Here is a 13900-nt window from a genome sequence, read left to right as displayed (position 1 = left end):
TGTGCCCTCTAAGAGTGGAGTCTCTGTTTCCTCCAGTCCTGTCGAAGTCCTGCAATCAAATCCCACTAGCCTTCAACGTCTCATTCTCTGGAAGTTCCTCCTCCTGTTGCCGGACCCCCAGGTTGAGAAGCCTGACATGGGGCTCAGAACCTTCACTCCAGTGGGTGGACTTCTGTGGTATAAGTGTTCTCCAGTTTGTGAGTCACCCACCCAGCCGTTATGGGATTTGATTTTACTGTGATAGCGCCCCTCCTACCATCTCATTGTGGCTTCTCCTTTGTCTTTGGATGTGGGGTATCTTTTCTGGTGAGTTCCAGTGTCTTCCTGTCGATGATTGTTCAGCAGTTAGTTGTGATTCCGGTGCTCTCACAAGAGGGAGTGAGAGCACGTCCTTCTACTCCAGCATCTTGAACCAATGACTGGTGGCGCAGTGGTTAAGAATCTGCCTGCCAATGCAGGGCACACGGGTTCGAGCCCTGGCCCTGGAAGATCCCACATGCCACGGAGCAACTAAGCCTGTGTGCCACAACTACTGAGCCCATGTGCCACAACTACTGAAGCCTGTGTGCCCAGAGCCCACGCTGCACAACAAAAGCCACCACAATGAGAAGCCCGCACACGGCAATGAAGAGTAGCCCCCGCTCGCCCCTACCAGAGATAGCCTGTGCACAGCAACGAAGACCCAACACAGCTAAAAATAAATAATTTATAAAAAAGAAAAAAAAAGAAAAGGATAGCTTTATTGCTTTGCTAGCAAAGGGAGACACACTGGGCTTCTGCCTCAAAGAACTGTGTGTCCCCACCTTTGATTGCTTTCCTCTTCACAAAAGAGTTAATCCTCCTACAGGGCTCCCTCTGTAGCCATCTCTGGTCCTGTTTCCTGAAAGTTCTACAGCTACTGTCGGCTTTAACACCGAGTGGGTCCTCGCTGTATCCTTGACTATCTTCCCTTCTCGCCCGTCACACTCATCATTATTGTCAGGCACTTAGTGTGTGACCCATTTATCACTCATTCCTGGAGGAGGTACAGTGACAGTCTGTCTTGAGTTGTGACTGTGTTTGCTCAAGGCACATTGCAGTGGGTTTAGGGAAGTATCAGCAAAGGGATGGGAAAATAGCGGAATCGTCTTATTTGGTTCCACTGACCAGGCAGTGAGAGCTTAAGAGTCACGTGGTTGAACGGCATGAACAGAGAAGACAACCCGGAGATCTAGACTCGGCCAGAATGCGATGCAGTCCAGGAGGGCTTAGGATGTATGTCAGGAAACATTTCCTGGTGCCGATACATAAAGAACAGCAGGAATCTAAGAACCAAACTGTACTATGCTGGTTCTTTTCTGGAATGGGGGTAGGGCTGAACGTGGTCATCGTTCATTGTGTCAGGGTTGTAGGACCTGGGTACACCCTTCCGCTTTTGCCTCATACAGGTAACGCCAGCACACGCATGCCGTTCCTTACCTCACCGTACAGCCTCCCCTAACTGTAATACTTCAGGGCCCAACACTCCATTTGCTGTCCCGAACCTTCACTGCTCTCTCTGTTGGAAAAGTCGTCCCCGGGTGTCCCCAGGACTTGGTGTCCTCATCACATCCTCTGGGGAGGCTCTGCTATCTGGGGTCCCAGAGCGCTCTGGGGCCCTTCCCCAGTTTGAAAGCTGTTAATCTATAGACCCGGCCTCTTTGCGTGGCACATAAATCCTTCCTGATCTGATCTGGCTGACGCAGTCTTCCTCTCTAACTTTATCACTGACTGTTCCCTTCATCCTTTTCTCAGAAATGCCCGATAAACTCCCTGGTCACCTCTCAGGGCTGCTCCCAAGATAAGGTGGGCTGTGGGCTCTGTGATAACTCTCTTCTTCCTGCCACTGATCTGCTACCTTGTGCCTGAGTCTGTAGAAAACTGTGTTTTATTTTTTTTTTACTTTTTAAATGTTTATTTTTTTAATGTTAATTTTTAATTTTAATATTTTATTTTTTTGGCTGCACTGTGCACATATGAGATCTTAGTTCCCCGACTAGGGATTGAACCTGTGCCCCCTGCAGTGGAAGTGCGGAGTCTTAACCACTGGACCGCCAGGGAAGTCCCACTGCTGCATTTTAGAGGAAACTCAGGAAGCACCCCTCCCCAGAAGCTCTCCCTGCACTGGCTCTCCTCCTCTGTGCCCCCAGGGTCCCCGCTTGGCTCTGCAGTGACACCCACGGCCTCGTGCTGTGATGGCGTCTTCTGAGCTAGACTCCCGTGCTGGGGCCACGCTTGCTCCTTTGTGTATCCTGGATCCTCGTGCTTAGAAGAGGCTTGGAGATGTTTGCTGAATGAGTGCACACAGCATGCGAGATCCAAGCACTTGATAAAGGAAGGGGATGATCTCTCAGGAGCAGAGGAAATAGCACAGGACCCAGATACGAAAAGGGGAAGAATTCGCTTTTTTTCTTCTCCCCAAGCCTCTTCCCCACACCAAAGAGCTGCTTCTGTGCCAACAGTGGGAACTTTGCTGATCTGGTAGAGGAGGTGGTGGGAGTTGATTCCTGCAGGGTTAACCTTTTGACAGATGGAGCTGCTCTTTTTTTTTTTAACTTTAAAAATAATTTTTTTTATTTATGTAATTTATTTTTTGGCTGCGCTGGGTCTTCATGACTGCGTGCGGGCTTTCTCTAGTTGTGGCGAGGCGGGGCTACTCTTTGCTGCGGTGCACGGGCTGTAGGTGCGCAGGCTTGAGTAGTTGTGGCTCTCAGGCTCTAGAGTGCAGGCTCAGTAGTTGTGGCACATGGGCTTAGTTGCTCTGTGGCATGTGGGATCTTCCCGGACCGGGGCTTGAACCTGTGTCCCCTGCATTGGCAGGAGGATTCTTAACCACTGCGCCACCAGGGAAGTCCGAGCTGCTCTTTTAAAAAAATTTATTATGAATTATTTTGAACATACAGGAAGCTACAAAGAGTAACATGGTGTATCTACCACTCAGATTAAGAAATAAAATATTCCTAACACAGCTGTAGCATTTAAACCATCATCTTGATTTGGTGTCTATCGTTCTCCTGTGGTCTTTTATACTTTCACACCATATTTGATATGTATACATGCATATATATGGTATATATCCATTTTTTATATATTTGTGTTTATATTTTTGTAAACCATTGATTTATACTGTATGGTTATTCCCTTGTGCCTTGCTTTTTTCAGCATTCTGTCTGTAGGGTTCATCTCCAGTATCCATCTGGCTTGATCCACGTAGCGTCAGTTAATGTTTATTGCTGTGTAGTAGTCCAATCTGTGTATCCTGTTAGGGGGTGTCTGGTTTGCTTCCAATTGTTTCTTTTTACACAGTGCTGCTGTGAGCACTCTTGTTACGCTCCCTTGTACACGCATTGCGAGTTTCTCAAGGATGACTAATAAGGCTGGAGTTTCTGGGTCATTGCACATGTGTGCCTTCAACTTTATTAAATTTTGCAAAAATTATTCTCTGAGGCTTAATGACTCCAGTCTTAAAAAAATAAATACTTTTCATTTTGATAAGTCAGTTACGTTAGTGTTTCAGATGTAGTGGATCGAAGGTTCCATTTCAGTTGAAGTAGAAGATACCCGTTTGAGCTGTATCTGTGTGTCTCATTTATACTGATTTAAAACGGAGATCGGTATGTGGAAGGGTTCGTATTTATATAAACTCCTACAAAGGAAGAATGAGGTCATAGTCAGCAGGTTGTTCAGCATTTCCTTTTAAATTTTTTGTTGAGTTTTAACCAGAGAGCGTTTTGGATTATTTTTAGGATCTGGACTGCTCACTGTGGAGCTATTTGTTGTATGAATATTTGAGTGAATAAATGAATGGAACTATAGAACTGAACGTGAGAACGATAAAATTTAATGGAATAAATTAAAACCAAGTTAGCGGCCCTGAGTCGAGGGGTTAAAGTGAAAAGCTCCTGGTGGGGGGAGGGTCCTCACATTCATCTACTGTCAGCCTGCTGGAGGCTACAGTTTTTTCAATTTTAAATTTTTAAAAAAATTTTATTTTATATTGGAGTATAGTTGATTAATAGTGTTGTGTTAGTTTCAGGTGTACAGCAAAGTGATTCAGTTTTACGTATACATATGGCTATTCTTTTTCAGATTCTTTTCCCGTTTAAGTTATTGCAGAGTACTGGAACAGAGTTCCCTGTGCTGTACAGTACTCCTTGTTGGGTATCCATTTTAAATATAGCAGCGTGTACATGTCAACCCCAAACTCCTAGTCCATCCCTCCCTCCAACCCTCCCCTCCCTGCCCCCCCCCACCCGGTAACCAGGGGTTCATTCTCTAAGTCTGCGTCTATTTCTGTTTTGTAAAAAAGTTCAGTTGTATTTTTTTTATTAGATTCCACATATAAGTGATATCATGTATTTGTCTTTCTCTGTCTGACTTACTTCACTTAGTATGATCATCTCCAGGTCCATCCATGTTGCTTGGAGGCTAAAAGTCTGTGACACCTGCCTCCGGCCAGCACCCCCGTCTGGTGGCAGCGTCCTGACACAACGGCAGTTCCTTTTCTTTATCACGAGCTCCGAACCTGGGCAGGCCTGATGTGCTTCCCTGGTGCGGGGCCTGAGCAGCCCCCTCTGCGGCCAGACATCTGTGGTCTGCCCTGGTCTGGACCCTGTCAAGACACCGGCTGCCCCGAAGCCAGTCTTAGCTGGCGGCAGATACGGCCACTGTTGCCGACAGGCTTTTATGCAGCCCTTCCCGCCACAGCCCTGCTGTGTGGAATCGTGGCTGTTTTCCTGGAGATAACACTGCATCCTGGCCAGGTGCCTTGTGAGGTCATTGCTGAGCGTCACCTTGAAGGGCTGTCCAGAATGTGCTTGAGGTAGAGTGTTAGTTTGCTAGGGCTGCTGAAACTAAGTGCCACAAACCGCGTGGTTTCAGCAGAAGTTTGTCTCCCGGTTCTGGAGGCTGGGTTGGTTTCCTCAGAGGCCCCCCTCCTTGGCTTGCAGGAGGCCGTCCTCTCCCTGTGTCTTCACAGCATCCTCCCTCCGTGTGTCTCTTGCCCGGATTTCCTCTTTTTATAAAGACGCCAAGTACTGTCTATCGGATTAGGACCTATACTAATAACTCCACTTTAACTCGATCACCTCTGTAAAGACCCAATTCCAAATTAGGTCACACTGTGAGGTGCTGGGGGTGAGGACTTCAACACATGAAGTTTGGGGGACACAATGCAGCCCCTAACAGGTAGACACACTGTAGGGTTATGTGGGAATTGCTAAAAGGCTTCTTGCAGACATTGGATTTTCAGTGATGAGGGAAGTGACTGTTCTTTCCCACATTAACATTCGCGTACTTTCTGACAGAGGCAGGAGCAACGTCACAGTTTGTTACCACAGACTTGGTTAGCACAGCGGGCTTATTTACTTACTAACTTCTAGGAAGGAAGTTGCAGAGATCAGTTTAAAAAGGGAGATTGTGTTATTAGAATTACATATAAATTGATTTTTTTCCCCCTAAGAGTTTATTGCCTGAAGGCTTGCCTTGTGGTTGTTTTTTTTTTTTGACTTGTTTTCAAGTTTATTTCAGTTGTTGTTAAAAAAAATACCTGAAAACTTTTTGTTGTTGTTGTTCTAGATTTAAAAGGAATTGCATTTGTCATCCAGAGTCAAAGTAATTCTTTTCATGCAAAGAAAGCAGAACAGTTAAAACAAAGCATCTTAAAGCAAGCTGCAGATCTTACCCAGGTACGTAGAGGTGACTTGGAATGTCAGTACTTACTTATTTCTTGATGCATTTATGTTTTCCAAAGCTCTTGGTCCATAGATGATCAATTTTATTGAGATAAAATACCTCGTTTTTTGTTTTGCTGGCTTAATATGGACTATATTGTTTAAAATGCTCTAGTTAATTTCTAATGCTCAAAGCATCGTATTCTAAATTATTATATATATTTTTTAAGAGAATTATATAAATGTATAGGACTATCACGGTTTCATCATAAAGTATGATAGAAAAAAGTGGAAGAAATAACTTTTTAAAGGCAGAGCTTAAAATAGCAAAGATAATTAATGTTCAAAATTTTGGTAACAAGTTCTATGGGAATTTCTATGTTGAAATAAAACTTTCATTAACCTTAGTGCGGTGCTGCTTCTGTGAGTTTCTTAATCCGCTTTAAAATTGGATCTTATTAATTGAACTTTTGATTTGATTTATAATGTAATATCCAAGAAGGATTATGGAGAGAAAGACTGACACGTCCAGGTACACTTTAATGATGTTTGAAATAGGCGTGAGCTGAGTTTAAATCTGTTCTGAATGATGCTGGAGGTTTGGGGCAAAGGAAGAGCTACCTTCTTGTGCTGCCATACAGGAGCTTTCTTTTTTAGCCAAGCAAAGAAATTCCTCCCAGCCCGCTCCACTATGTGGCTGTGGCCTTCAAGACAGAAGTGCTGTCTGCAGGTAAAAGCCGTCAAGCGCTCTCTGACAAGAGACCTGTGTGTTTGACAGACAGCTTCTTTCTGTTGGTGGGAGCTGGGAAATAAAGGGTTGGAGATATCAATGGAAAAATGAACAACTGTAAATGGTATTCAAGGTTAAGGCACTGCTCACAGTAAAGCTTACTGTGCTTCATCTTTAAATGCTTTACGTATGAAATTCATCCACCCTCCCCACGTCCCCGCAAGGACAGACCCTCGGTTCCTCATACCTTCTCAAGGGAGAGGAAAGTGTTGCAGGCTATAGACAGGTGGTTGGTTTTTTTGTTTTTTTGGGGGGGAGGGTTACTTGGAGCAGCTTGATGAGTTTTAAGTTCCCCTTTGTCTGGAAACCCAACTTTGGAGATTTTCTTCTACTAAACCTTTTCAGATTCCATCAGAGAGGAAGTCCTGCAGCAACCTTGACAGACTGGGGTTCCTCCGTGGGCTCTGGTAGAGGCCTGTGCGGGGGTCGGGGAGCAGGGCCCCACATAGTCCCTCAGTGGGGTTCAGGTGAGCATTCATGGAATTTAGCTCAGTTGGGCCTTGGCTGTTACCCCAAACTGTGAAGCAGTGATGATGTCAGGACAGAGTTATGTATCGTTTGAATTCATATATGAATTAAAGGCACATATATCTCTGTACCTTGTTCCCAGAAGTACCTTCCCTTTTGTAGAGGCAGATTCATGTGTGTTTTATTTATTTTTTTAAAATGAATTTATTTATTTATTTTTTGGCTGCGTTGGGTCTTCGTTGCTGTGCGCAGGCTTTCTCTAGTTGTGGCAAGAGGGGGCTACTCTTCGTTGCAGTGCGTGGGCTTCTCATCGCAGTGGCTCCTCTTGTTGCGGAGCACAGGCTCCAGGTGCGTGGGCTTCAGTAGTTGTGGCACGAGGGCTCAGTAGTTGTGGCTCGCGGGCTCTAGAGCGCAGGCTCAGTAGTTGTGGTGCGTGGGCTTCGTTGCTCCACGGCATGTGGGATCTTCCCAGACCAGGGCTCGAACCCGTGTCCCCTGCATTGGCAGGCGGATTCTTAACCACTGTGCCACCAGGGAAGCCCTTGTGTCTCTCTTTTCTAAAGTTCTCTGAGGTCAGTATAAAACATAAGAATGTAACATCCTGGTTACACGCTGTAATATGGTTCAACCATGATCAGTGTTCTGCTTGTGGTAACCTTTCCTAGAAAGGTTAGAAAACATTTCTATTTCTCTAAAGTGTTGAGCTTTTCTAGCAGTTTGTTCTGCGCTTCTGTTTAGTTTCAGTGTGCTTCTACTTAATTTGTATTGTCCTTTGCATTTGCAGTTTGCCATTTAGACCACCTGTTTAGCTGGTGACTTAGATCGCCACTAGGTGGCAATATTGGTTTTACATTTAAAGACACCTAATAAAGCAGTATCACCAAGCAAACCCCTCCCCCAGCATCTAATTTCCGTGATAATAAATGGAGTCTAGACTAAAGCAATTGGAAACCTCCCTTTATTATCAGATAGTCTGTTTTTCTTATTCAGTTCTTTCCTAGCGTGGAAGCCAGCTATGAGTACTGAAGTAGTTATGACAGAATTTCATTTTAGCACTTGGATTTAATTTGCTCACAAGATCCAGGGTGTACTGTTACAACTCAGGTAATTTCATATTTGGGTTAACACATCTTTTGGTAGTTGAAATGGCTGGAAAGATTTTACAGTTTGCATCTGTACATGATACTGGTTCATTTTTTTCCTCTGTGTAGAGTTCTTTATGTTACGTATGTGATTTAAAGTTGAATTTATTCCACGAATAGCATCTTGGAGATCCACAGATTGTCAAAAGCTCGCACCGGGTCTGTAGACAATACCTGGGGCAATGATGAGCTACCCTGACCTAGAACTACGTGAAAACAGAGAAAGAAGATTAACTGCAGAGAATTAAGTGCTGAGATGCACAGACTATAGGGCAGCAGAGTCACTTGGAGAGGCAGGTAATGGCTCCCTAGTTGCAACTTGACTGGAACTTGGTTTAAGAAACTGACATATTCTTGAAAAAGAACTGACAGCCTAGTCGTCAGCTGGGGAAGACAAGGACAGCTGAATCCGGGGCAGAGTTGTCAGGGCATCACCAGTGCTGCGGCAGAAGCAGGCTGGCTCCTCTGAGGCGTCAGCCCCATGGTTTGCCAGGTATGTGCTGCGCCTCTAACGGGACAGGATGTCACCTGCGGCCTGAATCATGAAGTCTTCAGGTTGCAGTTTTGGTTTTCTCCATCGATTTGCCCACCATGAGCATTCACCACAGTTGCTTAGTGAGGGAGGAATCAGCCACAAGTTTTACCATCTGAATATTTATCTGATAGTCCAAAATATCTCTTCCACGCCACCAGATGTCTAGAACTGCTGTTTATTTATTCCTTACTCCTGTCGGGTTGCACTTGACTACGAAATCTGCCAGAAATTAAGGTGCAAAAATTTAATGGTTTCCGCAGTTAGGCATCTGCTTCTAGCTGTTCTCTTTTGCTTTGGCAAGTCATTGCCTACGCCTGTTTCGCCTCAAGGTGCTAAAATGTGGTCTTATTGAAAACACAAACGTTTTTCATTCTTCTCATTTGAGTATAAAAACAGGAGCCTAAGCGAACTTTCTATCTGAAACACGACACTGTACTCGGAGTTGTTACCAGAGTGGTGAAGCTGTTTCCCTTGTTTTCTGAAACAGTCTGGGTCATTGGGAGTTGTCACTCCCATTTCCAGGTTTGATGCTTATAAGGCAGGTCATAATGGTTTTGAAGTCTATAATGATATAGTTCTTCTAGTCAGGAAGCTAGCAGACTTTACCAAGTGCTTCCTGTGTACAGAGAACCATTCTGGATTGTGGTGGAGCCGAGTTAGAGAGGATTTAGAAAAGATACTCTAGTTCTTTGAATTACTTATAAGGTAGATGGTAACGATCTCATAATAGAAATGACTGTATCATTAAGTAGAAATTAGAAATCCGAAATAAGTCTATTAAAATATCTATTCAACAATATTCATTGCACATCTGTAGCTACATTAGGTACTTTTGAACGTAACAGGACACCTCTAGACAGTCCCTGGGGCCCTTGAGAAAGACGGTGGTCATGAAGTTGTTTAGGAAGTAGAGCGATATGTAAACAGCACATGAAGGAAGACTTCTATCAGATCAGATAGGAGAGACAGGAAATTAGCTGGAGGGATGTTGGTTTGGAACAGGGAACCAGATCTGGAAGACGAAGACATGAGTCATCAGGAAGGTTTGCTTTTGGGATGCCAGGGGACCTAGGATTTGTTCGGGGGGGTGAGTAAAGTGTGTTTTAGCAGGAATAGTGATCTTTCTAGATCAAAATGGATGGAAAGTAGAGCTGGTAATGTGGTTGACCAGTACAGGGTTCCTAACTGTACATCTACAGATAGAAGAATGCAGATTTGGAAGAAGTGCTACCTTTTTTCCTGAGTGTTTTCTCCCTGCGTTACAGATGGAAGGGTAATGTGAACTTATAAAGATTGACTATACAAAGAGGTGCATGAACAAAAGCCAGGTGGAGGTAAGGCTAACAGAAACCCGTAAGGAGAGTTTGTGCAACAATCTCTGAATTAATCAGGCCCTTGAGTGTATTTTGTTTTAAATACCTGTTATGTGCGTGGCATCTGTGTGTCAATTGTGATTTGACTTCTGCTTTTTGAACTTGGAAAAAATTCCTTCTTGAGTCAGTGTTTGTGTGAAAATTCTTGTTTTTTTTTGTTACGTGAAATGGGCGCAGTCAGCTCGGTCTCTGGCGAAGACTCTGTTGGAGAAGCTTGAGTTTACGTTGTGATGGAGAGGCTGTCAAATGAGAGTATTTTTTCCCTTCTGGGACCTGGGATCCGGTAACCAAGGCTGATCCTAGATTGACACAGTTTTTACTGCACCTTCAGAAATGTGTCAACACTTGCTTAAAATTATAGAAGCCATTAATATTCGCCAAAGGAATTTCAAAATAAGATTAAATTGGAGGCAATAAAGGAGAGAGGAGAGAGCATCATTGTGCTTTTTTAAAACTAGGTTCTAGTAAAATAAAGACTCATGTACATTTTGAAGACTCTGAAGTCTGATCTTAGCACAAGGCACAGGTCATGTGTGGTTGGGGAACCACTTTGAATGGGAGACAGGGAATAAGCCCCTGTAGGAGTGACTACTCAGAGAGAGGGGACAGGCTGCATTTAGAATGAAGGCAGGACCTGAGGGAGGGGCAGAACCACGGATAAGTTATGGACCCCTTTTTTTTTTTCAACATCTTTATTGGAGTATAATTGCTTTACAATCGTGTGTTAGCTTCTTCTGTATAACAGAGTGAATCAGCTATACGTATACATTTATCCCCATATCCCTTCCCTCTTGCGTCTCCCTCCCACCCTCCCTATCCCACCCCTCTAGGTGGTCACAAAGCACCAGCTGATCTCCCGGTGCTATGCGGCTGCTTCCCACTAGCTATCTATTTTACATTTGGTAGTGTATGTATGTCCATGCCACTCTCTCACTTTGTCCCAGCTTACCCTTCCCCCTTCCTGTGTCCTCAAGTCCATTCTCTACATCTACGTATGGACGCATTTTTAAGGCATCCTCCAAATACAGAAAAGAAAATTCAGAAGTGGGTTAGGCTTATAAGGTTTTCTTTTTAGGGGGGTTATGGTGCCCCTGTAAATTTCATTTTATGGCAATAATGGATTACATTTTCTGTTTTAGGCCCAAAGGGGCCAGACTAGCTGCTTAGAAACCTCCATACTCTCCCTTCCCTCAGCTAAATAGCTTCTGAAGAGAGCAGACGGTTCCAATTTTGTTGCCTTCTTTTGTGGTACGAACTTTATTTAAAAGCTGGCAGAATCACAACCTTACCAATAAATGATTCTGCTTATTCACAGAAAGGTTTGGAAATCACTGTCTTCTCAAGAAGAGCTAGGTCTTGGCTCATTAGTTTAAAAAACCTCATTTCCATGCGATAAGGCAGGAAAGCTGGAAGCAAAGCCTTTCACAGAGGAGTGTGAAGAAGCTTGAGAAAGTGGCCTTGTGTTTTCTAGTTTCAGACGTTATCATATTGGCAAGGAGACAGCTTGAGGTGCTTCATTAAAAGGTTAGCTGTGAGAATCAAGTCGCTTTCACAACACTTTCCTTTTTAGGTGAGAGCAATCGGATGCTGAATTACTTAGTGAAAGTTTGTTTTCTGTCGTAATCGGTAGGTGTTAAGTAATCACACTGAGTTATTTATTAAAGTGGAGTTCTTACTGCGTTGCTGTTGAGTAAGAATTTATGCATCCGTTTACCAAATCTTTGTGGAGTATTACTTAGGCAAGGGCCTGGGCGAGATGCTGCAGGAGAAAACAGAGCAGTGAGACCGAGTGCACTTCCTCTGGGGCTTGCTCAGCTGTAATGAATTCTTCACACCATGTCGTGAATGTGGGTCTCTGTTTGGCGCCCAGCATTGGGACACCTTCCCTTACTGGAGATTTCTACCTGGTGTGAACCTGGTGGGAGTGGGCTCGGCCCACTCAGGACCTCAGAGCCCAGACTCGGGGTCTCCCCAGCTCATGGAGGGTGGCCAGCTGGACGTTGCCACGCAGGATTCTGAGTCTGGAGCTAGGGACCCATACAAGTGGTTTATTTATTTATTTACTGACTTTATTTATTTACATTTGGTTGTGCTGGGTCTTAGTTGTGGCAGATGGGCTCCTTAGTTGCAGCTTGCCAGCTCCTTAGTTGTGGCATGCAAACTCTTAGTTGCGGCATGCATGTGGGATCTTAGTTCCGTGACCAGGGATCGAACCTGGGCCCCCTGCATGGGGGGGGCGCAGAGTCTTAACCACTGTGCCACCAGGGAAGTCCTGAGTGGTCACTTTAGATCTCACTCTCCTGGTGGTGACATCGGTGCCCAGGGGACCAAGTGAGGTGGCAATGCATGCGTGCACGTGTTGGAGGAGGCCAGTGCTCTGGGGCGGGTGATGCCCTGCAGGGCGACCTTTTCCCGGTGAGTCACTGTGGAGGGGGGCCCTGCCTGTGCCACCCTCTGGGAGGCTCGTGATGGGGGGTGGGGCACTGCATGTCACTTCCTGCAGCCGCATCAGCAGCCACCATGAGAACACAGGCCAGGCAGCAGCCCGCCCGCCCTGCCGGGAGAGGTCAGCGGAGGCTTTGTCATGACATTTGAACTGAGCCTTGAAGAAACAGGAAGAGTTTGCCGGGGCGACTGTGAGGACCCCCACTGATGGAGAGGGGAAATCTTGGGTCTCGCGGGATGTTGGCAAAGGGCTCAGCTACTCTGTGAGCTACTACCATGAGTTCACATTTGGGGAGGTGGGCTTGGAGGGACTAGTGAGACACCTAACACGTGGCGCCGGGGTCTGCAGTAGAGACCCTGGAGGAGGGTTGGAAGCCATAATAGTGCCCGCAGCGGACGTCCACTGAGTGCTCACCATGGCCGTTACTTTACCTCGCGCTCATGTCAATACACTATGCCGCCTTCAAGCGTCAGCTCATCTAAGTCTATGAAGTGGTTTCTGTAATTCTCCCCATTTGCAGAGAGGAAATGGGCTTAGAGGGATTGAGCGACTTGCCCAAGCTCACATCACTAACGAGCAGTGCGGCCAGGCTTGCGTCTCAGTTCTGATCTGCCTGCTGACACACAGGTGGGGCCTTAATCACGGGGCCAGGCGGCAGATCGCTGCCGCTGCTGTGTGCAAGGAATTCCACGCCAGTTTGTAAACAGTGGTCTGTGCCCTCTCTCACCTTACCCGGCTTTTTTTTTTTTTTTTAATACCATTTATCCTTGGCATTATATTCTAGATATATTTGCTTACTGCCTGTATCCTGCATTAGAACCTGAGATCCAAGAGGTCAGATCCAAGACTCTGCCCGGTCTTTTCACAGATGTTTCCTATGTTCCTAGAACAGCACCTGGCACATAGTAGTTGCTCAACAAATATTGTACAATCATAATAATATTAATAACCATCACATGCAAGCTTGTGCCAAGTGCTTGGCATGTATTAAGTCACTTGACCCCATGACTGTTGTGACCCCCATGTTAGAGATGAGAAAACAGACCACAGGCAGGTCTGGGAACTTGCTCAAGGCTGAAGAGCTGGAGCGAGGATTCTGATGCAAGCACGTTGCCTCCAGAAATCAGGTCCCTACATGCTAAGCTTTATTGCCTTTCATGAAGGAGTGAATGATTCGTTAAAATAGAGTTATATGAGCTATAAAAATGTACATAGTAATGCATTTCAAAGTAAATATTTAATAAAGAGAAATTATATCAATGATGAGGTAATATTTTTCTCTTGTTAGGAAATGACAGGTTTCTGGGGAAAAAAATATATTTTAACATAGGCTCAGATTCCTGGAGCGTTTGTCATTATAGCATCACTGTAATCTCCTGGTCCACATGTGAATCCTGGGTTTTTAAAGGCTAGTAAATCTGTCTGATGTATGTTCCAAACAGGATATTATATCCTC

General features: G+C 45.1%; 1 protein-coding gene across 5 annotated transcripts in view; it reads left to right on the top strand.

The window, feature by feature from the left end:
* The window catches only part of B3GLCT (beta 3-glucosyltransferase), a 108706-nt gene that overhangs the window by 27795 nt on the left and 67011 nt on the right, over positions 1–13900 (top strand). For all 5 annotated transcript variants that reach the window (XR_014298089.1, XR_014298090.1, XM_082675862.1 and 2 more), the window contains one exon: positions 5596–5705. Coding sequence is in view for 3 of the 5 variants with exons in the window: in XM_082675862.1 (XP_082531988.1) it covers positions 5596–5705 (110 nt within the window). In the remaining 2 variants the exon portion in view is untranslated. The remainder of the gene's footprint in view (positions 1–5595; positions 5706–13900) is intronic.

Source organism: Grampus griseus, assembly GCF_964374135.1.
Source record: "Grampus griseus genome assembly, chromosome: 18".
In the NCBI taxonomy this organism is placed as follows: Eukaryota; Metazoa; Chordata; class Mammalia; order Artiodactyla; family Delphinidae; genus Grampus; species Grampus griseus.
The sequence above is the reverse complement of the archived record's forward strand: the minus strand, read 5'-3'. Positions and strand labels throughout refer to the sequence as shown.